This window comes from Artemia sp. Qi Xiang Cuo, chromosome 5, assembly GCF_049724085.1.
Source record: "Artemia sp. Qi Xiang Cuo chromosome 5, ASM4972408v1, whole genome shotgun sequence".
NCBI classification, from domain to species: Eukaryota; Metazoa; Arthropoda; class Branchiopoda; order Anostraca; family Artemiidae; genus Artemia; species Artemia sp. Qi Xiang Cuo.
The window spans coordinates 48,473,296-48,497,514 of record NC_142798.1 but is presented as its reverse complement, the minus strand read 5'-3'; the positions used below and the strand labels follow the sequence as shown (position 1 = coordinate 48,497,514).

At 34.5% G+C, this 24,219-nt stretch overlaps 1 protein-coding gene across 2 annotated transcripts in view; it reads right to left on the bottom strand.

Annotated features, from left to right (window-relative positions):
• Window positions 1–7,029: 7,029 nt before the first annotated feature.
• The window catches only part of unc-119 (unc-119 lipid binding chaperone), a 55,861-nt gene continuing 38,671 nt past the window's right edge, over window positions 7,030–24,219 (bottom strand). Inside the window, exons 4-6 of one of the 2 annotated variants that reach the window (XM_089089657.1) lie at window positions 19,823–19,931; window positions 11,447–11,619; window positions 7,030–8,026 (exon numbers count right to left, since the gene is read on the bottom strand). In XM_089089657.1, the coding sequence (XP_088945783.1) occupies window positions 7,896–8,026; window positions 11,447–11,619; window positions 19,823–19,931 (413 nt within the window). In that variant the 3' untranslated portion in view covers window positions 7,030–7,895. The remainder of the gene's footprint in view (window positions 8,027–11,446; window positions 11,620–19,822; window positions 19,932–24,219) is intronic. The other variant, XM_089089659.1, reaches the window with a different exon arrangement.

Below are 24,219 nucleotides of genomic sequence, written 5' to 3'. Positions count from 1 at the left end.
AAACTTTTAACTAAAAGCAAAATAAACTAGAACTCTAACAAAAACTCTAAGCTAGGACTCTAAGCTAAAATTCTAAACTCTTAACTAAAACTAAAATAAACTAAAACTCTAAGTAAAACTCTAAGCTAAGACTCTGATCTAAAACACTAAACTATTAAGCAAAAATAAACAAAATGAGAAATACAGCTAAAACGCTAAGTTAAAACAAAAAACTCTTAGTTAAAATTAAACTGAACTAGAACTCTAACTAAAATGCCACTAAAGTACTATAATTTAAAATTCTAAACTCTTAACTAAAAGTAAACTAAAATATAAATCTCACCAAAACTCTCTTATAAGACTCAAAGTTGAAAAACTTCACCTTTCAGTAAAAGTAAACTAAACTAGAAGTCTAACTGAGACTCAAAGGTTAAACATCAAATTATCAACTAAATTTAAACTAAACTAGAACTCTAACAAAAACTCTAAGCCAATATTCTAAGGTAAAACACTAAACTCTGAAGTAAAACTAAACTAAACTAGAATTCTAAAAAAAACTTTGAGCTAAAACCTAGCTAAAAACCCGAAACTCCTAACTAAATGTTAACCGAGCTCTAACTTTAAGTAAAACTTTGAGCTATGACTATTAGCTAAAAGTCCAAATTCTTTACTCTAACTAAACTAAACTTTAACTCTAACTAAAACTCTAAGCTTAGGCTCTGTGGTAAAACTCTAAACTCTTAATTGAGACGAAATTAAACTAGAACTCTAAATAAAACTAAGCTAAGACTCTAAGCTAAAAACTCTAAACTCTTAACTAAAACTAAACTAAACTAGAACTCTAATTAAAACTCTAAGTCTAAGATAAAACTCTACACTAAAACTAAACTAAACTAGAACTTCAACAAAAACTCTAAACTGAGACTCTAAGCTAAAAACACTTAACTCTTAACTAAAACTAAATTAGAACTCTAACAAAAACTCTAAGCTGAGACTCTAAGATAAAATTCTATACTCTTAAGTAAAAATAAAATTAACTAAAACTCTAATATAAGTATGTTGTTTAATACTTAGAACTATTAACTTTAACTAAAATTAGCTAGGACTCTAATAAAAACTATATGCTAAGTCTCTAATCTAAAACTATAAACTCTTAACTAAAACAAAACTTGATTAGAAATATAACAAAAATTCACAGATAATACTCTAAGATAAAACTCTAAACTCTCCACTAAAACTAAAATAGAACTCTAATTAAAACTCCAAGTCTAAGCTAAAACTCTAAACAAAACTAGAATTACAACAAAAAACCCTAAACTAAGACTCTAAGCTAAAAACTATAAACTAGGAACTGAAACTAAACTAAACTAGAACTCTAAAAAACCCTAATATAAGACTCTATGGTAATATTCTAAATTCTTAACTAAAATTGAAATAAACTAAAACTAAACTAAACTAAAGCTAAGAATCTAATCTAAAAACTATAAAATCTTAACTATAACTAAACTAAACTAGAACTCTAACAAAAACTCTAAGCTAAGACTCTATGCTAAAAATCTCTAAACTCTTAACTAAAACTAGACTAAACTAAAACTCTAAGCTAAGACTCTACGCTAAAACTCTAAACTCCTAACTATTACTAAACTGAACTTAAACTTTAAAAAAAACTCTAAGCTAAGACTCTAAGCTAGAACTCTAAACTCTTAACTATTACTAAACTAAACTTCAACTGTAAAAAAAACTCTAAACTAAGACTCTAACCTAAAAACTCTAAACTCTTAACTATTACTAAGATAAACTAGAACTTCGACAAAAACTATGCTAAGACTCTAAGCTAAAAACTCTAAACTCTTAACTAAAACTAAACTAAACTAGAACTCTAACAAAAACTCTAAGCTAAAATTCTAAACTCATACCTAAAACTAAACTAAACTAGAACTCTAACTAAATGTCTAAGATATTACTCTAAGTTAAAACATCAAACTCTTAACTAAAAATAAAATAAACTAAAACTCTCAGCTGATACTTTAATATAAAAACTCAAAACTCTTAACTAGAACTAAACTAAACTAAAACTCTAAGATAATTCTCTAATTTAAAACTCCAAGCTCTTAACTATATCTAAACTAAACTAGACCTCTAACAAAAACTCTAAGCTAACACTCTAAGCTACAAATCTAAACTCCGAACTATTAATAAACTAAACTTCAACTCTAACAAAAACTATAAGTTAAGACTCTAAGCTTAAACTCTAAACTATTTACTAAAACTAAACTAAACTAAAACTTCAACAAAAACTCCAAGCTAAGACTCTAAGCTAAAAACTCTAAACTCTTAACTAAAACTAAAATAAACTAGAACTCTAACAAAAAATCTAAGATAAGACTATTAGATAAAAAATCTAAACTCTTCACTAAAACTAAACTAAACTAGAACTCTAAATAAAACTATAAAATATTACTCTATGTTAAAACACAAAACTCTTAAATAAAACTAAACTAGAACTCTAACAAAAACTCTAAGCTAAGACTCTAAGCTAAAAAACTATAAACTATAAAATAAAAATAAAATAAACTAAAAATCTATGATATTTATCTAATTTAAAACTCCAAAATCTTAACTATAAGTAAAATAAACTAGAAATAGAAACTAAAATAAACTATAACTATAACAAAAATATAAGATAATAATATAATATTAAATTTTAAAATATTAAAAAAAAATAAAATTAAATATAAATATAAAAAAAACTCTAAGCAAAAACTATAAGATACAAAACCGTAAACTCTAGAATAAAAGTAGACTATACTAGAGCTCTAACTTACAAGCAATTGTACGAAATGAAATTCTTAACTAAAATTAAAATCAACTTCAACTCTAAGAAAAACTCTAAGCTAAGACTCTAAGCTAAAACTCTAAACTATTAACTAAAACTAAACTAAACTAGAACTTCAACAAAAACCCTAAGCTAAAAACTCTAAACTCTTAACTAAAACTTAGCCACACTATAACTTTAATTAAAACTCTAAGATATTACTATTATATAAATCTATAACTACTTAAATTTAAATGAAAATAAACTAAACTATAACTATCACTAAAACTCTAAGCTAAGACCATATTTTAAACTCTAAACTCTTAAATAAAAATATACTAGACAAGAACTACAACTTAAACTCAAAGGTAAAAAATAAAAATCTTAAATAAAATTAAACTAAACTATAACTCTAACAAAAAAAAACTCTAAACTCTTAACTAAAACTAAACTTCAACTCTAACAAAAACTCTAAGCTAAGACTCTAAGCTAAAACTCTAAACTAAAACGAAACTATACTAGAACTTTAACATAAACTCTAAGCTAAGACTCTAATATAAAATTACCAAACTCTTAACTAAAACTAAAATAAACTAGAACGCTAACAAAAACTCTAAGCTGACACTCTATGCTAAAAATCTAAACTCTTAAGTAAAACTAAACTAAACTAGAACTCTAAGCTAAGACTCTAAGGTAAAACACCAAACTCTTAACTAAAACTAAACTAAACTAGAAATGTAACTTAAAATAAAATGTAAACTAAAATATAGCTATAAAAAAAAAATATACGATAATACTTTAATATAAAAATTTTAACTATTATCTAAAACTAATTCAACTAAAACTTTAAGTAAAAATCAAAGCTTTGACTCTAAAACACTAAATTCTTAACTGTAACTAAAATAAACTTCAACTCTAACTATAACTCTAAGCTAAGAATCTAAGGTAAAATTCTAAACTCTTAACTAAAACTAAAATACACTAGAACTCTAACAAAAACTTCAAGATAAGACTCTAAGCTAAAACTCTAAACTCTTAACTAAAACTAAACTAAAACTACAACTTTAAGTAAGATTGTAAATTATGACTCTGAGCTAAAACTATAAATTCTGAACTGTAACTAAACTAAATTAGAACTCCGAATAAAAATCTAAGCTAAAAATTCAAGCTAAAAACTCTAAACGCTTAACTAAAACTAAACTAAACTAGAACTCTAACAAAAACTCTAAGCTAAGACTCGAAGCTAAAAAAAAAACCTCTAAACTTTTAACTAAAACTAAACCAAACTAAAACTTTAAGCTAAGACTATAAGATAAGAAATCAAAACTATTAAATAAAAATAAAATAAACTACAACTCTAAAAAAAAATCTAATATAAGAGTCTAAGCTAAAAAAAAAACCTCTAGACTTTTAACTAAAACTAAACCAAACTAAAACTCTAAGCTAAGTCTCTAAGGTAAAACTTCAAACTCTTACCTATAACTAAGTTGTGGGTGAAAAGGATGGGTACTTCAATTTGTAAAATGGGTTTAGGACGGTCACTAAGAAAAGTACTTGTTCTAAAATGCCTTTTGAAAATTATTGCTTGGTGTTGGGCATTCACAAAGCCTTGTATTAATTTCGTTTGAGAATATAGAGGGAGCTTACACTTGCGAAATGGGTATGGGGCAGACCTTGTGGAACGAGCTAATTGGGAATTGCTCATAGTATTGAAGTGATTGGGTCTGGAGCAGTAGGCATTATGTCAAGAAAACAACAAAAGTACGAAGAACAAAAGGGAAATCTTTTTGTAAGACAGTGGAGATAATTTGAATGAATATTTCGGCCCTATGTCCCAGGGCCGTCCTCAGCAAGACAAAAATATATAAAAGAAAAAAGACTCACAACACCATGCGACCAATATAACCAAAAAAGTGGAAATTCTTTCAAAACAATCCTAGCATCATTACTTCAGCGAAGTTCAACCAGGACTCTCTTTTTGTAAGACAGTGGAGATAATTTGAATGAATATTTCGGCCCTATGTCCAAGGGCCGTCCTCAGCAAGACAAAAATATATAAAAGAAAAAAGACTCACAACAACATGCGACCAATAAAACCAAAAAAGTGGAAATTCTTTCAAAACAATCCTAGCATCATTACTTCAGCGAAGTTGAGGACGGCCCTTGGACATAGGGCCGAAATATTCATTCAAATTATCTCCACTGTCTTACAAAAAGATTTCCCTTTTGTTCTTCGTACTTTTGTTGTTTGTGATGGAAAGGCAGTGTGGTCTTCGTCGCTATTTTCTGTAAAGTAAAGTTGTTTGTATATGGGATGGGTGATGTGACTTTTAAAATGTTCTTAGGAGGGATATTGATAAAAGAGATTGCTCTGAAACGCCTTTAAAAATATATGCTTGGTGTTGTAGCATTCAAAAATCAGTAAAGTAAAGTTGTGGGTGAATAGGATGGGTACTTCATTTGTAAAATGGGTTTAGGATGGAAAATAACAAAATAACTTGTTCTGAAAAGATATAATAACGCAATAAAAAAGTATTAAAAAATGGGAGATCAGGGGCCTTGTGGGGGCGTGTGGGCCTTTGGGGTCGGGGGGGATCTTTAGGGCGGGGGGGTCGTGGGAGTGCCCGTTTGAGGGGTGGGGACTGAAAGAGGGTAGTGGAGGACCCGGGTAGGGCCGTTGAGGGTCCTGGGAGGGCTTTTGGGGGTCTGGGGGGCACTTGAGGGCCGATTGGTCCTTTGGGAGCCCGGTGGACCTTTGGGGACCGGGTGAGGGCCTTTGGGGGTCCGGGGGGCCCTTTGGGAGCCCGGTGGGCCTTTGGGGGCCCGGGGAGGGCCTTTGGGGGTCTGGGGAGGACCTTTGGGGGTCTGGGGGTCCTTTGGGAGCTTGGGGGACCTTTGAGTACCGGGGGCTTCCTTCGGGGTTGGGGTAGGGGGATTGGACCCCTTTGGGGTTGGGGTAGGGGGAGCGGAACCCTGGGGGGTTGGGGTAGGGGACCTCAAGACACTGTTAAAATACAACTTGTGTATTATAACGACCACAGAGTTTCACCCTTAAATTCTCTTCTAAAATCATCTTTTAAATCATCTTTTAAAATGACTCTAACTGTTTCGCCGAAATAATTCCATAAAATAGCTAAAACGGCTTCGCCCAAATAAACGGCTTCGCCCTAAACGTAATTTCAGCGTGTTCCTTTTGTTTGGCATCTCTGCGCTGACACATTTCAAATTACTAAGAAACCTGATTCCCGTGCTAAAACAATTCATCGCTAAGATCTAAACATTCGCTCGGAGACAGTTCTCTTTAGAAACAACACGCCGTCGACTCTGCCGGCGGCGGCACGTCTGCAGCGCGCTGGCAGCGTATCGACACTTCAGCGGCGGTCAACCGGGCCTCTCGTTGGCGGCGTTCGGTCGATCCGCCGGCCCGGCGCCGGGGTCTAGTAGAACCAATATTTCTAGCACATCAAGTTATTCATGGATTAACATTTACATAATACATAAACTAAAAAAAAAAAAAAAAAAAAAAAAAAAAAAAAGTACCCGTTCCAGTAAAATCAAAATCAATGTGAAAATTATTTATTAAAACATGTCAAAAGCGTACAACTCTTAATTTATGACTAGCCAATATGTGCATTGAGTGCATAATGTCTATACTAAAACAGTAGTGCAAACTATAACCAGAAAGCCAGTACTTGTATGATATACCCCCTACCTAATATTTTGTAATATATTTCTCTGACGCTCAATCCTAATGAAATATATCAAAGTACGATAAAAATACAATACTTTAGAAACAAATTTGGGCTATAAACTTGCATATTAGGGGGGGGTCAAGTATAGCATGCATAATGTGTTAGGTACAATTATTCTGCATATTATGTAGTAAGAATTGTTTTCTCACTTCACACTGTCCAACTACTTTACCCCCCCCCCCAAAGTGCAAATATATAGCCCAAATTATATATTTTTTCCTATTCTGTCCCTTCTCTTTGTCTTGTCTCACGCTAAGCTGGAATAAACTAACAAAAAAAAACCGGCGCTGTGATGCGTCAATGAATGAACAACTTGAGCGGTAGGGGGTTTATCATACAAATACCAGAAAGCCCAAGGAAAAAAGTGTCTTGTTATAACATACCAAAGAAACTCCAGAACTTTGTTCTTTCTTTAGTTTTCATTAATTTGAAAATAATTTACCATGATAGATACCTGCACACCTAGCGTAAAAAAAATTCACATTTATTCCTCTAAAGTAATCTATATTTTAACACGAATCAAGTCAATCTTTGCAACAAAAGACTCAAGGAAATCACACTAGCTCAATTTTTAATACAAACAAGCACTGTTTGGTTTAAGTTACTTACGCCACAAGATATATTAAATGACCTTAATAAAAGCAAGGGTTCTAGCTGTATTTAGAATACTAGGTAATTTTTTTTTATACTTGGCCTAAATTCAACCTACATGCAAAGGCGGAAGCATGTTTTTATAGGGGGGGGGGGGGGAGACTTTTAAAAGAAAACTAAAATCATTTGTCCAGAAAAACCTTACATATTACCGAATATTACACAACTTTACAATTTTCGGTCATTGAAGCAGGGGGGATTTTATGCAATTACAATAAAATCAATTATTTTTACAGGTACTAAAAAGCCTATATTTTTTTAAGATCGTACTCAAAAGAAGGATGGGCAGTGATGAAATTAAAACGGAGAAAAAAAAAACGCAATCCTAAAGAACTAAAACAATTGCCATATTAAATTCCAAAAAAGGAATGGTGTTTATTTAAGGTTCACAGACAAAAAAAGTTACTAAGTTTAATTTAATAAAAAAAAGAAAGACCTAAGTAAATATACTTGAGGTTATAAAAACCCTATATTTTTGGAAAACATACTTTTGAAATCTATTAGAAACAGTTTCTAGTTTCCAAATTCAACATTTTGACTATCGCATGTATTATAGCGAGAACAAATCAGCCGCATACTAAAGTTTACTACAGCAATCTTTCTTTTCCAAATGAGTTTTCACAAAGAAATAGCTGCCCATTTGTTTGGGGAAAAAAGAAGAAAAGATAAATTCAAAAAATAAAAGATTACACAGGTCTCTAGGGCAAGGTGTTGTCTGATATGCCAGCATCAAAAGCGTAATCAGCTTTATTGTGCATTATTAGTTTATCGTCAGCGAAGTAGAAACTGTCAGATCTCGTTTCATATGGATGCTTAATCATTTCGTCAACTGAAAGATGAAAGAATTAATCTGAACTGTGACATAGCTAGAAACATTGAGGATGTGCAGACCAAAGGCTACTAAGAGTTGATGAAAAATGACAACTATATTAAAAGCCACTTCTTGCAAATTGAACGTTTTCTCTTATAACTATAAAGGAATATCATTATTATTTATTTGGAAACCCGTCATATAAATACATGGAAAAGAAAGAGCATAAAAGAAAGAAAAGAGAAGCCATTAAGCACAAAGTAAACAATTGAAAATATAGCCAACATTTCAAAAAAATTCGGGGTCTTTACAGAGGTCGAAATTCAGGAATAAATACAAACACTTATAACCCATCACAGATCTAGGTAAATTACTGGGTAGTCACCAAAGTCCAAGGATGGATATGGTTATTAAAAGAGTATTATATACAGCAGGTTGCTTTTCTATGGAAACAATGGGTTCGGAAATACTTAAATTTCGCACGAGATAGGAACTGTGGGTCTAAGAACGGGAACGAAGAAGAAGATATTTCCCAAAGTGGGAGAAGACTGATCGAAGTTTTAAATATATAGACATAGACATAGACATATTTTATTAAACTTACTCTTTTTAGCGCTAAAAGCACTAATACCGAGGGTTTTTACAAATACGACAAAATTAAATAACAAATGCAACAAAAAATGAATAAAACCATATTACTTTTCTTAGGATTTGTTGCCCATGTCTGTAAAAAAAAGGACAAAGGAATGCCGGTAACGAGTCCTACGGCATGTCACTGGGTTGAGCTTGTATTGTCTCCGGGTACGGGACGTAAGGGGGGCTAGCGGGGGCAGGATCATCCTGTGTTTGCTGCTACGGAGCAGGAAATGGCCGAACTGGCAAATAAGTATCTGACGGCAGTTAAAAAGCGACTCGAGGCCAAGAACCTTAAGCCCATATGAATTTTCCAAAACAATGCTACAAATAAATAATTTGGTAATGCAACGGAGTTAAAAAGTCCGAAAGAAGACGGCAGTTGTAACGTTACTTATTCACGACAAAGGATACACAAGAAAGACTAAACCCACGTTCGATGGAAGCTAATAAGAGTTACCGTGTATGCTCTTTTGAAGGTCCGAGTAGAAGGTAAGTTAAATGATCAACTGGCCTGATCCGTCCGAGCCCAAAAGAAATCTATTCTGGTGGAGCTTGCTTCTAGTTGAAGAATACACATTTTGCATTAAATTCCAGTCAAAACTATGCACATTTGGATGGTGGCTATGCAAAAACCTCACTAATGGGCTGGATATTGTGACCCAAATACAGAATGTGTTTTGCGTAACAAAATAACGAACAGTTCAGATCAATAAGAATGAAGGACGAGGGATTAGCAGATTGCTCATCAAGAATTCCACAGTTGAAAAGTGAAGGGCATAAAATAGCACCTTGATGGGCACCTATCTCAGCCTCAACAGGGGGGCGTCAGCCCTACTCATCTTAGTTTTTAATCGTTTTGAGTTTGACTCGGTTATTTCTTGTAATTTCTGTTCGTTTTGGGTTTCATTTATTTATTGATGATAATTTGTGGTAGTTTTATGCTTGGAAAATTATTTGACCTTATTTAGGCTCATCTTTGGTTTAATCTAGCTCCTTACTTTTCATTGAAAAACTTATTTTGTGGGAAATTTTTATTTTTAGATTAATACTAGCAACACTACCAAGGTATGTGGAGCTGTCCACTTGATCGATCTTCTCGTTACCCAACACTACCTTTTCACCTTGGCTTATTCCTAGTCTTAGCGGCACTGATCTGCACGCCTACCCTTGCACCCTGAACTCGCAAAATCTTTTAAAGTTCATTCATATTGCTCCCCATTTGATTCCGTGCCTTCGCAGTACTCCTTAGGACACAGTTCATCAAAATGACCCCTATAAATGGCGATAGAGCCCAACCCTTCTCAACTCCTTATTTAATTTGAAACCAGCTACTAACCTCATTTCCTAACCAACCGCTACAATTTTATTCTTGTACATAGCACTGATCACTTTAATGTATTTATCTGGTACACCATACAAGGCAGGACCTTTACTAAAGTTCCTCTATGAGCTAAATCAAACGCTTGCTCATAATCTATAAAACTGAGAATTAAAGGTGTTTATGGCTCAGGCACTTCTCAATTATTAATCTAAGAGTAATAATTTGGTCGATGCATCCCCTATCCTTCTTAAAACCACACTACTCTTCTCTTAAAACTTTATCTACCGCCTCTTTAAGTCTAAAAAGTCTCATCATACTGAGTAATTTCCTTCCTACAGAACCCAGGCTAATGCCTCTGTAATTACCACACTCACTCTTATCCCCTTTCTAATGAAGGGGTTTAATTAGTTTTTTTTTTCAATCACAAGGTACTTCCCCCTTTTCAAAAATAATATTCATAATCTTTAGTAACTTATCTCTAGCCTCATAATCACCACATTTGAAAATAAATTTACCACACTATCAGCACCTCGGCCTTATTACTTTTTCATCCTTTTAGTACTGTCACTAATTCTTCCTCACAAAATAAATCTTCCTTTACATCCAAAGTGTGACAAACTTTTTCAATGTTTTCTAAATTCCTTCCTGTAACTCTATCACGGTTTAGAAAATAATGTTCTGCCCATCTTTCCTTAATATTTTCGTTATCAATAATTGTGGCCCGTTACTATCTTAAACTGGGACAAGTCCAGATTGACTACTCCCTCTCAATTTATTAACAAGCCAGTACAATATTTTACTATTATGCCGTCTGGGTGCATCTTCCAGATGTTATTGATGATCCAATTTTATTGATGGCCTCCACTTCATATTTTAATGCTTTCTCTGCTATCTTTACATTCCTCTTATTTTCAGTTGATCTATCATTCAAAAAATATTGTAATTCTTGTACAAGCCCTTCCTCTCTATTGAACACAAAGCATTTTAAACTAATTTTCATATGCTGTTTTAGTCTCTCTCTCTCTCTCACCGGGGGAGGAGGAGGCAGAAATCCTCCCATGTTTTCAAACCTAGCTGGAGACCTAGAAAGCCATTTCATGCAGTTAATTCAATCATTATGACTCTTAAAAGGTGGACCAGGACTTCCAATTACAACTGAATCCCCGTGTTGGAAACAGGGAGATTCTGTTGGAAGCCCTCTCTTAAGTTTCTACGACCACCCCTTCTACACGAAGTGAGAAGAGAAAAATAAAAGAATAAATAGGAGTCTCGTCGTCCTTTGCTAAGAGCGTTCAACTGGGGGCACTCGAAACTTTCAAATAGGAAATTAGTCTGTATTGTACTTATCATCAAAGAAAAACCACCATACTGTTTGATCATAATACTCACTCAGAAGGTGGCCTCGAAGGCCTTCTGTCATAGAATATTATTTCATACTTTAATTAACTTGGTGAAAAAGAGAGAAAAGTTTTTACACTTACTTAAATCAGGAGAGAGACTGGGAAATTCATATATGTGTTCACACGAATTTTTGCTATTGGGCATACAGTATCCAAAATCAAAATCGAACGTCTTCAGGTGTCGGTCTTTAAAAAAATGCCGCTCAATCATTCGGAACTTCTGAATTGGTTTACTTCCGACTTGAAAATCAACCCTTAAATGATTATAATAACTAAAACAGCAACAAATAGTTTAATAAAAAGGTAGTGTTATAATCAAGCAATAAGTAATAATGAAAAAGTGGTATTTGAGATATCTGACGGTACGGGTATGTCGTTCTTGGAGGATTTACTATATACTCCACATAAAGAGGGGAGGGGGTGAGGAAGAAAATAAAAAACTACTAGAATATTTGGGAGAAAAATGACTAAAGAGTGGTCGGCCTCTACGTGAAAGCAGAACACTTAAACGGGCGAGGTAGAAGACTATTTGCCTGTACACGATACTTAGGCGACACAAGAGTGAATAAATTTTGGAGTAATAACGGGAGAGGGAGCTATTTCAATTTTACACAGGTTTATCATTTCTTTCTTGAAAATATAGACATTTTCCTTCGGTAGACAATACTTAAGTCTTAAAGTACAAAGGGCGATTTTTCGGATGCTCCCACCCCTACCCCAGACACAATTCTAAAGCCTTTTAATCCATTGTAAAGATTTGTTCTTAAAACAGCTCGTTATCTTCCCACTTATGATATTATCTTATATTTTCTTGTTATTAGACTGATTCATGCCACACAGACTCATGCGCTTATCTATTTGATGTGTCAGGGTGTCCAGAGTCATTCCACCTTGGTTTAAAAATTACATTTTTATCATCGTATTTACTCCTCATTTAGACATTTCATATATTTTAAATTAATAAATATATACGAATTCCATTATATACCTGATTAGCTAAGAGTTATTTTTTTTTTAATCTTAATATTAGTAACCTATGCCTGAAATGTACAATTACCTTCGATCAGCTAAGACAAAATAAAAAAATGAAAGAACATTTACTGATTTTAGTTGTAATGCAGCAATCCTATAACTGAGAAGTTCAGAACGTTTTTTTCGTTTTTTTTTGAATCGAACAATAGAGCTTAAATATGGAGCATTTCCTTCAGTACGGGAGTTACTAAAATTGTGTTTTTTTGTAGGTTTGTTAGACGGCTGAGACAGTTTTGCTGTTTTGGGTTACCAAAGTTTGCCTTAGTAAAATTTAATTGAAGGCTAATCAAGCTGAATTCCTTCTTTTTTAGTACTAAATGACCAAACTGTTTATGCTGTTTTCATTCTCAATCTAAAGAAAATTTCCTTGTGAACTCATATAGCCAAGCTTTGTCACTAAAATATCAATACTGAAAAAAGTTGAGTTAAACGACCTTCTCTGTTCTCCACAGACCGTTCCAAGCTAGGTCTGTTTAAGTAGCTCTCGGTGAAAAGTTGACGAAATATAAATTACTTATGACCAGTACAATCATTGGTTTTGTTGCTACAAACTGAACGAGTAATTTTGTCGCTTTTTAACTGGGGTCGCATTCAACCATTGCAGTGACTTTTCAAACTATAATAATGCTTCATCAAAGTGAAGCGTTGCAAGAGTGATACTTGGATTGGCTTTACTTACGAAAATATTGTGAGAGAAATAAATCGGTTTTGTTTCTTCCAAATCGATTAAGCGCTGTAGTTGTCACCCCTTAAAAATTTAAACTGACATATCCCAAGAGGAATTTTTGCCTTAAAAATAAAATCTTTTCACGTTCCATTAAGACGGACTTAAAATTCACTGTTTCTGCCTAAGACCAATTTTATTCTCTATTCCCTGAAACCTTATCATGGCTGTTACTTTTAAAATACAGTTGATATTATATAACTTTGGCACAAAACAAAAAACCAAAACCAATTTTCGCTCGTCTGAGGATTTCATTGGGATCTTAACTATTCTTAAAAGAATTCTTTTTCAAGGAAAATTAGTTGCGATAAACAGTTCGAAAAAAATCAACTTCTAATACAGTAAAGTCTCAATTATCCTCAGAGTTGGGAGGCGTGGCAACCACAAATATCCTATAATAGTAAAAAAGCACCCAAAATTAGTCTAACTACGTCTTACCTACATTATATTATTATTATTATTACATTATTACTATTCACTCTCTTTTTTTTTCTTGCATTGCCCTGGGGGGTTTGTCATCCTCAAAGACATAATTTCCGGACCTTCTAACTACGTTGAACAAAATGGCTATCTCAAAATTTTGATTGATTTTGTTCGGGGAAATGGTGGTCGTGAGAGGGGGGTTAGTTGCCCTCCAATCACTTGTGACTATTAAAAAGGGCACCAACCCTTTCAATTTCTGATCGAATAAGCCCTTTTTGAAGTTTCTACGACAGCATTTTCTATAAAAAAAACCTTATATGCCGCCAGGGCATAATTTACAACCCTTGCCCTGAGGGTTGGGGCAGGGTGGGGTTGTCATCCTGAAAGACCTAATTGCTGATCTGCCATTTCGACTACCTGCATGCACATAGTGTGCTTTGATTTAGTTTAAAACCACCCTCACCTTTCTTTGGAAATTTTACCTAATGCCCTTCGCATTAGCAATATTAGTATTCGTAATGGCAGAAGTAATAGTAGCGGCATTGAGAGCTGTAGAAGTAGTAGCAGTAATAATGCCTTTGGTCATTGTGCCTTTTTGGTCTAGTTCAGTATCCCCTCCTCATGTCCTGGTAGTTTCGACAGAACACTTTCAGCCGTTTCTGAGATACTGCTGATACACCCTTTTGACAACCTGCATGCACCTAGTGTGTTTTATTTAGTCCAAAATCCCCGTCATAAGTTCCTCACTGTTTCACTTTAATAATATTAGCCTTACTATAGTAGCATTAATAGTAACAGCAGTACTACTGCTAGCAGTAATAGTATTAGTAGGCACGTAGTACATTTTATTAGTTCAACACCCTCTCCTGAAAGTTTCAACATAATTTTCTAAACCGTTTCTGATATATTTATCGTACGTCCTCTTGACAGCCTGCATATACATAGCGTGTTTCAATTTAATTCAACATCCTCCTCAACCTTTCCTGAAATTTTCTCATTACCATCCTTAGTCTTGATAGTATTATTGGTAGTAGCAGCAGAAGTAGTATGCATATAGTACTCTTTGATTGATTTAACATCCCCCTCAACATGTGCTAAAAGTTTCATCTTAATGTTCTAAGCCATTCTTGAGATGTCACGCCCTTTTGATAATCTGTATTGACATAGTGGGTTTCGATTTAGTTAAACACCCCACTCAACATTCGCTTAAAGTTTTACCTTAATACCCTTAGCTTCATTAGTAATAGTAGTTGAAGTCGTATTAGTAGTAGTCGTAGTAGTAGCAACAGTAGTAGTAGTAGCAGCAGTAGTAACAGTAGTCGTAATAGTAGTAGTAGCAGTACTTTTTGTTGTAGCACCAGTAGTAAAACCATGCTGTCAAAATAATAGTTTAAAATTTGATCTAATTACTTTAAAGACCGGCTTTGATAAAAGTGAAAGCACTAAAATGAAAAACATTTTTTAAACTTTAATATTTAAAAATATAACATTTTTATGTGTTTTCACATATTTAGGCTATATATTTATTTTGTAGACTTTAAACAGTCTAAAAAAATTGCTAGGATTACTTAGCTTTTAGTTTTAAGAAGCAAGGATGCATAAGCTCAACCTACATCTGTTATGCTTAGCAAGGTTAGATGATTTTCAGGTAGGTCTACTTAGCTTTTAGTATTAAGAAGCAAGAATGCATAAGTTCAACTTGCATCTGTTATCCTATGCAAAGTTAGATGCTTTTCAGGTAGGTCTACTTAGCTTTCAGTATTAAGAAGCAAGGATGCATAAGGTCAACCTGAATCTGTTATGCTTTGCAAATTTAAATGCTTTTCAGGTATGTCTACTAAGATTTTAGTTTTAAGAAGTAAGGATGTATAAGCTGAACCTGCATCTTTTATGCTTAGCAAGGTTCAATGATTTTCAGTTAGGCCTACTTAGCTTTTAGTTTTAATAAGCAAGGATGCATAAGGTCAACTTGCATCTGTTATGCTTAGCAAGGTTAAATGATTTTCAGGTATTCTACTAAGATTTTAGTTTTAAGAAGTAAGGATGCATAAGCTCAACTTGGATCTGTTATCTATAGCAAGATAGGCCTACTTAGCTTTTAGTTTTAAGAAGCAAGGATGCATAAGCTCAACTTGCATCCGTTATCCTTCGCAATGTTAGATGATTTTCAGGTAGGCCTAATTAGCTGGCCTCCCCCAGGACACTCAGCGTGTCCCCAGGTGGCGATAGGGAAACGCCCTAGAAATATTTACGGTAACTACATAGGAGGCATTGACCAAGGGGGGACCCTGTTCCTGGGGGTCCGTAAGACAAACTAGGGTACCCTCACTTGGGGTCATAAGTGAAGGGGGAGGAGGAAAAAGGTCCCTGGAGGAGGAGGAAGGTCCCTCGATAGTATACTCAGTAGGTGTATCCACAAGTCCCATGAGTTAAAAACCTTCTCCCAGTAATGGGTTAAATTGCATGGTGATGCAGAACACCATCGTGAGAGGATCCTCTATAGGAGGACAACTGCGACAGCGCGTAAGATCCAGATATTTGGACAACGGCCTCTGTGAAGGGCTGCCTCGACCCTTTTGGGGTACCTGAAATACTGGAGACCTTGCGGTTAATTCTAATCCCACTTGAGGAGTGGCGCCCCTTGAGGAAATTATAGCCTAGTAAACGACACAGCATTCGCACAGGATTCTGTTCAATGGATAATTCTTCTGGGCTTTGTATGTTTTGAAGGGCGCCTTCGGGCTGAAAAATCCCTTCCTAGCTAATTTATCTACCATGGGCTGCCTCCCCGTAGTAGCATAATATTTGTAGGCCTGAATATATAATGGGTCGGAGGTAATAGGCTTGAGATTGTCTTTGCAGGATTTCGACTCTTGTTGATAGAAGAGCATCACCAAGTGCTGAAAACCATGTTGTGACCAAGATGGGCCCAGGATTTCACAAAGCCTCCATTCATGGAGGTCCCAGGGACTTCTTGCTGTCCGGTTCTAAGCCGGCTTAAACACTTTGGTGTAGACTGGAGAAGATATGTGATCCCCTTCTTGCTATGTTATCCGGGATAATTGCTTTTCCTGTGGCCAAAATAATTTTAAAGATTTAAAAAACATGATAATTGGAACTTGGAATGTTACAACGTTAATAAATTACCATCATATCGACATTTTGACTGACGGATTCAGACGATTCGAACTGGACTTATTAGGAGTTTCAGAAACTCATATCCCAGGGGTAGGAAGCCTGAAATTAGGCGCTATAGAATTTATTTACTCAGGCAGTAAGGATGGGGTACATAGACACGGAGTAGGGCTCATGATGAATAAGGAAGATGCTAAGTCTTGTTTAGGCTGGGAAGGTATTAATAATAGAATACTAATTGCTTATTTTATGACTAAAAAGTTCAAGGTATCAGTTATAGTAGTATATTCCCCAGTAGAACCGACTGACGGAGATACTAGCGACTCAGATGAATTTACTTAAAGTTACAGGAGCAAACAGACAGGGTCCCAGGCAGAAATATGATGTTTTTACTAGGAGATATTCACACCCAGCTCGGTAAATACAGAGATAGATGGTATCCTGGCCGTGGTAAATTTGGTGTAAGAAAAGAAAACAGTAATGGATACAGACTTTTGCAATTTTGTAGGTCTAACACTCTAGTTATAACCAACACGGTGTTTGGTCATAGAATGGCTCATAAATTAACATGGTATTCACATGATGGTAAGACGGCAAACCTTATTGATTATGTTATAGTAAACCAAAGACTGGCAGGATCAATACAAGGTACTAGGGTATATTGGAGTGCTGTTATTGATGTTAAAAGTAAAGATCACCATCTAGTAGTGTCAAGGGTTAATTTAAAGCTCAAATTTCGGAAGGGTAATTACCTCCCAGGAGGCTATGATGTTGGTAGACTCAAGGATGAAAACTTGAGAGAAACTTTGCAGAAAAAGTTGTATACTAAACTTAACTAAACTAAACTTAGAGTTTAAAATTTGATAACGTGGAAGATGGTTGGAATAATTTTAGAAAAATAATTTGTGAAGTTGCTGAAGGTGTCGTAGGGAAGAAAGCTAGGACTGCAGCTAAGAATAATAGTGAAGAAAATTTATTTTTAATAGAAAGGAGAAAGGACTTGTACAAGAATAATTTGAGTGATAGATCATATGAAAACAAAAGGAATGTAAGGAAAGTGGAGAAAGCATTAATGTATGAACTAAGGTGGTGTGAAGTGGAGGCAATGAATAAAACTGCCGAGGATTTGCAAGATACAGCCAGAAGGTATTATAGTAATATATTGTACTGATGTATTCATAATTGGAAAAGGAGGGCTCAATCAAGGCTTGGCTTAGTCAAAGACAGGAACTAGGCCTCAATTGCCAATAGGAAAAGACGTTACAGGAGTTGGACAGAATATTTTGATCATTTGCTGAACCGAGATAGAGTTGCAGGTAAAGATATAGAGAAAATGAAAAAGTTTGTGATACATTGAATGTGAGGTAAGATTTGTTTTGCGAGGAAGAATTAACGACAGTACTAAAAGGATTAAAAAATAATAAAGCTCCAGGTGCTGATAGGGTAGTAAATGAGTTTCTTAAATATGGTGGTTCTGACGTTAGAAACAAGTTACTGAAGATTATGAATATGATTTTTGCAAAAAGGGAAGTACCAAATGATTTTAGGAGAACCTTAATTAAGCCACTTTATAAGAAAGGTGATAAAATTGAGTGTGGTAATTATCGAGGCATTAGTCTGTTCTCTGTAGGTAGCAAATTACTCACTAATATGATACTTTTTAGACAGAGAGATGCCGTAGACAAAGCTTTAAGAGAAGAACAGTGCGGTTTTAGAAAAGGTAGCGGATGCGTCGACCAAATTTTCGCTCTTAGGTTAATAATTGAGAAGTGCCTGAGTTGTCAAACACCTTTGGTCCTTAGTTTTATAGATTATGAGTAAGCCTTCAATTCTGTTGGTAGAAGAGCTATAGCGAAGGTCTTATCCTTGTATGGTATACCAGACGAATAGATTAAATTAGTAGTCCTATGATACAATAATAGTACTGCTGCAGTTAAGGTAGCAAATGAGGTTAGCAGCTGGTTTTGTATTAAATCAGGAGTTAAGTTGGGCTGTGGTTCTATCTCCCTTTATAATGATTATTTTGATGGATTTTGTATTAAGGAGCACAGGAGAGGCAATGGGAAACCACGGAATCAAATGGGGAGGAAAAAGTCTCCTGGACTTAGATTATGCTGATGATTTAAGCATCTTAGAGGAAAGCGTGAGCAAAATGAATGAGCTTTTAGAGGTTTTGCGAGTTCAGGGTGCTAGAATAGGTTTGAAAATTAAATATGAAAAGGTGATGATGGGAAGTGAAAAGCATGATCAAATGGGTAACTTCCATTACCATGGTAGCATTATTAGTAAAGGCTGTGGGCACAGCGAAAATATTTAAAGTAGAATATTCAAGGCTCGGGGTGTTTTATCACAATTACAAAAAGTTCGGAAGAATAGGAAGATTAGTCTGCAAACCATATTAGAAGCTACAGTGGTGAGAGTAGTCCAATATGGCTCTGAAGCATGGGCGCTTCCAAAAGCGGATGAAGATTTGCTAGATGTATTCCAGAGAAATTGCTTAAGGATTGTTCTGGGTACCCCGATGACTGACCGTATTTCGAACAATAGACTGTACGAAAAATGTGGTTCAGTACCGTTCTCTAGGGCTATAATGAAAGAAAGGTTGAAATAGTTAGGGCACGTTGTGCGGATGAAGGTTGACAGATTGCCGAAGATTTTTCTTTTCGACCAACCGTCTATGGCTAAACGGAAAGCAGGTAGTCCTAGTCTGGGGTAGGAGGACGTCATAAAGAAAGATTTAAAGAAAATGGGAATTTCATGGGAGGGTGTAAAGAGGGAGGCTTTGAATAGATTGGGATGAAGGAGGAGCGTGCGTAGCTGTGTTGGCCTCAGGCGGCTTGGTGCTGCGGTGAGTTGTTAGTAGTAGTGGTAGTATTTTTTTTAAAATCGCTCTATCGTGACTGATAAATCACGCTTTTACAAATCAGGAGCATGCTATGCAGTATTGTTATTGTGCATCTACATAATTTGTAAATCTTAATCTAATTTAAGATTTACCGGACGACCGCAGATAACCCGACAACTAAAAAATCCACCAGGGAATAACCTAGAGTTACTGTAATTCAGATAAAATAAGTAGCCTTGAAAAAGAAGAAGAGAAAAAAACGCAATAGACCAACTATTGTATTCTAGTAAAAACTTACGTTGCCCCGATCTGTCGCAGCATTAAGAACCTCGGAGTAAAATGATATCTCACAAATCTTCCACTATATGGCTCTTCCGTGTCTGAATCATCTTCACTAGAAATAGAATCTGAAAACATAAAAAAAATGACCAAAAAGAATATCAAGAGTTGTATTTTGTATCAGAAAATATTATTACCTAAGTAGAATTTAACAATTAGATTTGAACAATTGGTTAGGGTTAATACTCGGTCAATATAGCATCGATTTATTCTCCAAAGCCGCTTCGTTGATTGTAAATAAGCCCCATCACAACAAAGGCAACGCTATAGCGTTGCCTATAGTAAAGGCCATACGGTTTCAATATTTTATTATTATTAATTAAAAAAACTTTCCGAAAAAAAAGTTTTTCAAAGAAAAGTAAACGCCATTTTAAACTTAAGCTCAGCAGATACAAATACCTGTTAAAATTCAAACTCAAAACGACCAGAAATTACTATTAAAGAATAAATGAAACCCAAAACGAACAGAAATTAAATAAACAATCATAGGAAAAAACATATAATAAGTAATAATATAAATGAATAAATAGATCTTAAAGCGAGTAATGCTTCGATTGAATATGAAAATCAAGCTTAAAACGAAAAAAAATATTTTGCCACTGAAGTATAAATGAAACTTAAAACGAACAGAAATTCAATAAACAATCAATGCAAACAAACATACAATAGATATTAATGTAAATGAATGAATAAATATTAAAACGAATGAAACTTTAGTTAAATATGCAAATCAATCTTGAAATGAACAAAAATCACTACATACAAGAGTTTGGGTATCGCCTCCTTCACTCACTGTAAAAGTCTAAAACCTGCTGCGTTATTGGCGCTTTACTGAAAACCAATTTTATTACAAATATTATCTTTTGTACTTAATATTGAAAATAAACATTAGAACTATAGTAAAAGTTTGAACTGATGAACTTTCTGCAATTAATATCATTTTACATCAAATATTCAGTTTAATCTATTAGTTCTTTCTAAAGTTGTTCAAGACGAATATAGTTTCACTACAAACAAGATTTTGAATACTGCCCCCTTCCTTCACTTTAAAAAACAAAAGCCTACTGCATTATTGGCGCTTCACTGAAAACGAATTATATGACAAATATTTTCTTTTCCAGTTCTTACAGCATTGAAAATAAATATAAAATTACAGTGAAATTAATTCTTGAACTGATGGATCTTTCAGCAATTAATATCATTATATATCAAATATTCAATTTGATTTTGTTTATACTCTCCAAGACTGTTCAAGACACGAATAGTTTTCAGTAAAGCGCCAATGTCGCAGTTGGTTTTAGACTTTTACAGTTACAGAAGGAGGCGATACCCAAACTCATGTATGTGGTGATTTTTGTTCGTTTCAAGATTGGTTTGCATATTCAACTTAAGTTTCACTCGTTTTAAGATTTATTCATTCATTTACATTAATATCTATTGTGTGTTTGTTTTCATTGATTGTTTATTTAATTTCTGTTCGTTTTAAGTTTCATTTATACTTCAATAGCAAAATATTTGTTTCGTTTTAAGCTTGATTTTCATATTCAATCCAAGGATTAATCACTTTAAGATCTATTTATTCATTTATATTATAACTTGTTGTATGTTTCTTGCTATGATTGTTTATTTAATTTATGTTCGTTTTGGGTTTCATTTATTCTTTAATAGTAATTTCTGGTCGTTTTGAGTTTGAATTTTAACAAATTTTTGTATCTGCTGAGCTTAAGTTTAAAATGGCCTTTTCTTTTCTTTAAAAAACTTTTTTTCGGAAAGTTTTTTTTAATTAATCTCGTTAAAACGACTGATTTTCAGGAGTTTATAAAGCTACGCTAACCGGTTAACCACCCATTGGGGAAAAAAGGAGGAGGAGCAATGATTTTCCCAAAGGATTGCCAATCTCCAACCCTTATCCATGTACCAGGTCTAGGTGATTGCGTTGAAATCATTTGGATATCTACAAAGCCCAAATGCCTACCGCGGCCTTACACTAATTAAAAAATTTACCCTTTTTATTATTCACCCCGACAGAATGCTTGTTCTCGTCATAATTTTCATGAGAGGCTACAAGCAAGTCTTGACTTTGTGACGACAAAGTATCTAAATGCCGGCAACTTTGTAGCAGGAGAAACAAACGAACCAAGTTTTAACTATCTGTACAAAGATCAGAAACTTAAGCAAATTGTTGATTTCCCTTCTACAAGGGGTGAAACCAGCTTGGATGTTATTTGCACCAACCTTAAAACCTTCTACAATATTCCGACTACCCTTCCCCCCCTTGGTGGTAGCTATCATTTCATGCTACATTTGAAACCACTGCTAGTTTTAAAACAAATTACTCAGTTTCTGAATTTTCGCACCGGCCAATAACAAGTCAAGGTCTGTTTGATTTTAGATCTTGGATTACGTCTGAGAGTTGGGATGATATCTTAATTCAAAGGTTAGTTTGTTTCAAACAAAATTAATGAGAAATTACCAAAATTGTTTCCCAGAGGTTACCAAGAAGGTATGTTTCCCAGATGAACCTTACATTAATGAAAAAATAAAAGGACTAATCCATTTGAAACTAAAACTTTTTCGCATTGGAAGGAAAGAGGAAGCCCTAACCCTCCGTAAACAAATAAAGAAAGAAATACGTCGTGCTGCTTCTCGTTATAGTAATAATAAATTAAATTACTTAAAATAGAGCAAACCTCAACAATGGTTTAAGAAAGTGAAAGAAATAGTGGGTCGGTCGTGCGAGAACCTTGATTTTCTTCTGGATGAACCGCCAGAACAGACAGCCAATGAGCTTAATAAACATCTAGATAGCATTGTGCAAACGTTCCCCCCTCTCTCGGAAAACCAGCTAATCCCTGAAACTCTAAAAGATAAATCCCTGAAATTTCAGCGAAACAAATAATAGAAAAAATACAGAAACTGAAAAAAACTAGTTTTTGCCCCATGGATATCCCGAACGGTCAAATAAAAGCTTTCTCCGATAAACTATCAACACCCCTTGCTAGTATTTTTAATGATATTAGTATTTCCAGATGTTACCTGTTGTGCTGGAAGCTGGGCTATATTATTCCAATCCAAAAAAAGGGAGGCATGAATGATTTTACTGGACTAAGACCAATCACCTTAACCCCAGTTTTTTTTTCAAAAATGTCCAAGGGTTTCTTAACTAATTGGTTAAAGGCAGAGATTCTTGAACTTATTGACTTACAGAAGTTTGGAAACCTGAAGGAGACATCTACTTCCCACTACCTTTTTAGTCTTCTTGACACCGTTCTTAAAAACCTTGAAAATCCTGATACTTGGTTGAATCTTTTATTAATTGATCTCCATAAAGCGTTTGACCAAATTAACCACAATATCCTTTTAAATAAAATGCTGACAGAGTTTCAAGTGAGCCTCTTTCCAGCTAAAGTTGCTGCCACCTTTTTAACAAATAGTTCTCAAGTGCTTAAATATAAAAATGTTTATTCCGATCCCCTACCTATCTATTGTGGGGTGCCCCAGGGAACTCTAATGGGTCCCATTATATTTCTTATAATGATTAATAGTCTTATGACTGACCACACAGAGCGATCGAAGTATGTGGACGACCTGTCTGTACTTGAGGTTTGTCGACGAAATATTAAAAGCACAATTATGACATTACTTCGCGGTGTCAAACAGGAGGCTTCTTTGCCGAACATGAAAGTTAACGATAGTAAATCGTCAGTTCTGACAGTTAATTTTTTTAAATCACCCCTTCTTTCATAAACACCATTCCTCCCAAAACCTTTGTCACATGCATTATCCTACTTGGGGTGACAATCACTGCTGACATGAAGTGGGATGTCCATGTTCAAAATATCTTAAAACAAGCTTCCCCTTCGGTTTCCCTTCTGAAACTTTTTTTTAAAATTTTCTTGCCCCCCTTATGATCTTCTCCAACTTTATTGTTGTTTTATTCTGCCAATACTGGAGTTCGCTTGTCCAGTGTGGCATTACGGTCTTTCTTCAGAGCATATTTATAAGATTAAAATGTCCAAAAACGAGCAATTAGAATCGTAAATGGTGAAGGAAGGGTTCCATATCTTTATCTACTAGGTAAGTTCAAGCTCACCACGTTGGCCGAGAGAAAGAACTTCCTATGCTTTCGTTTCGGTACCAAGACCCTGTCTGTTCCTCGATCACGTTCCATCATTCCCGAACCCTACCTTCCCGCCCGTAACACACCGTCCCGTATAAAATCCCAATATGTCCCCAAACTGACCCCCATCCCCGATAAACATGAAAGATATCGGAAGAGTTTTGTTTTCAGTTTTGTTGAGTTATATAATAGAAAGGAACATTAGTCATTAATTTTATTGTTATCTATTTATTTTT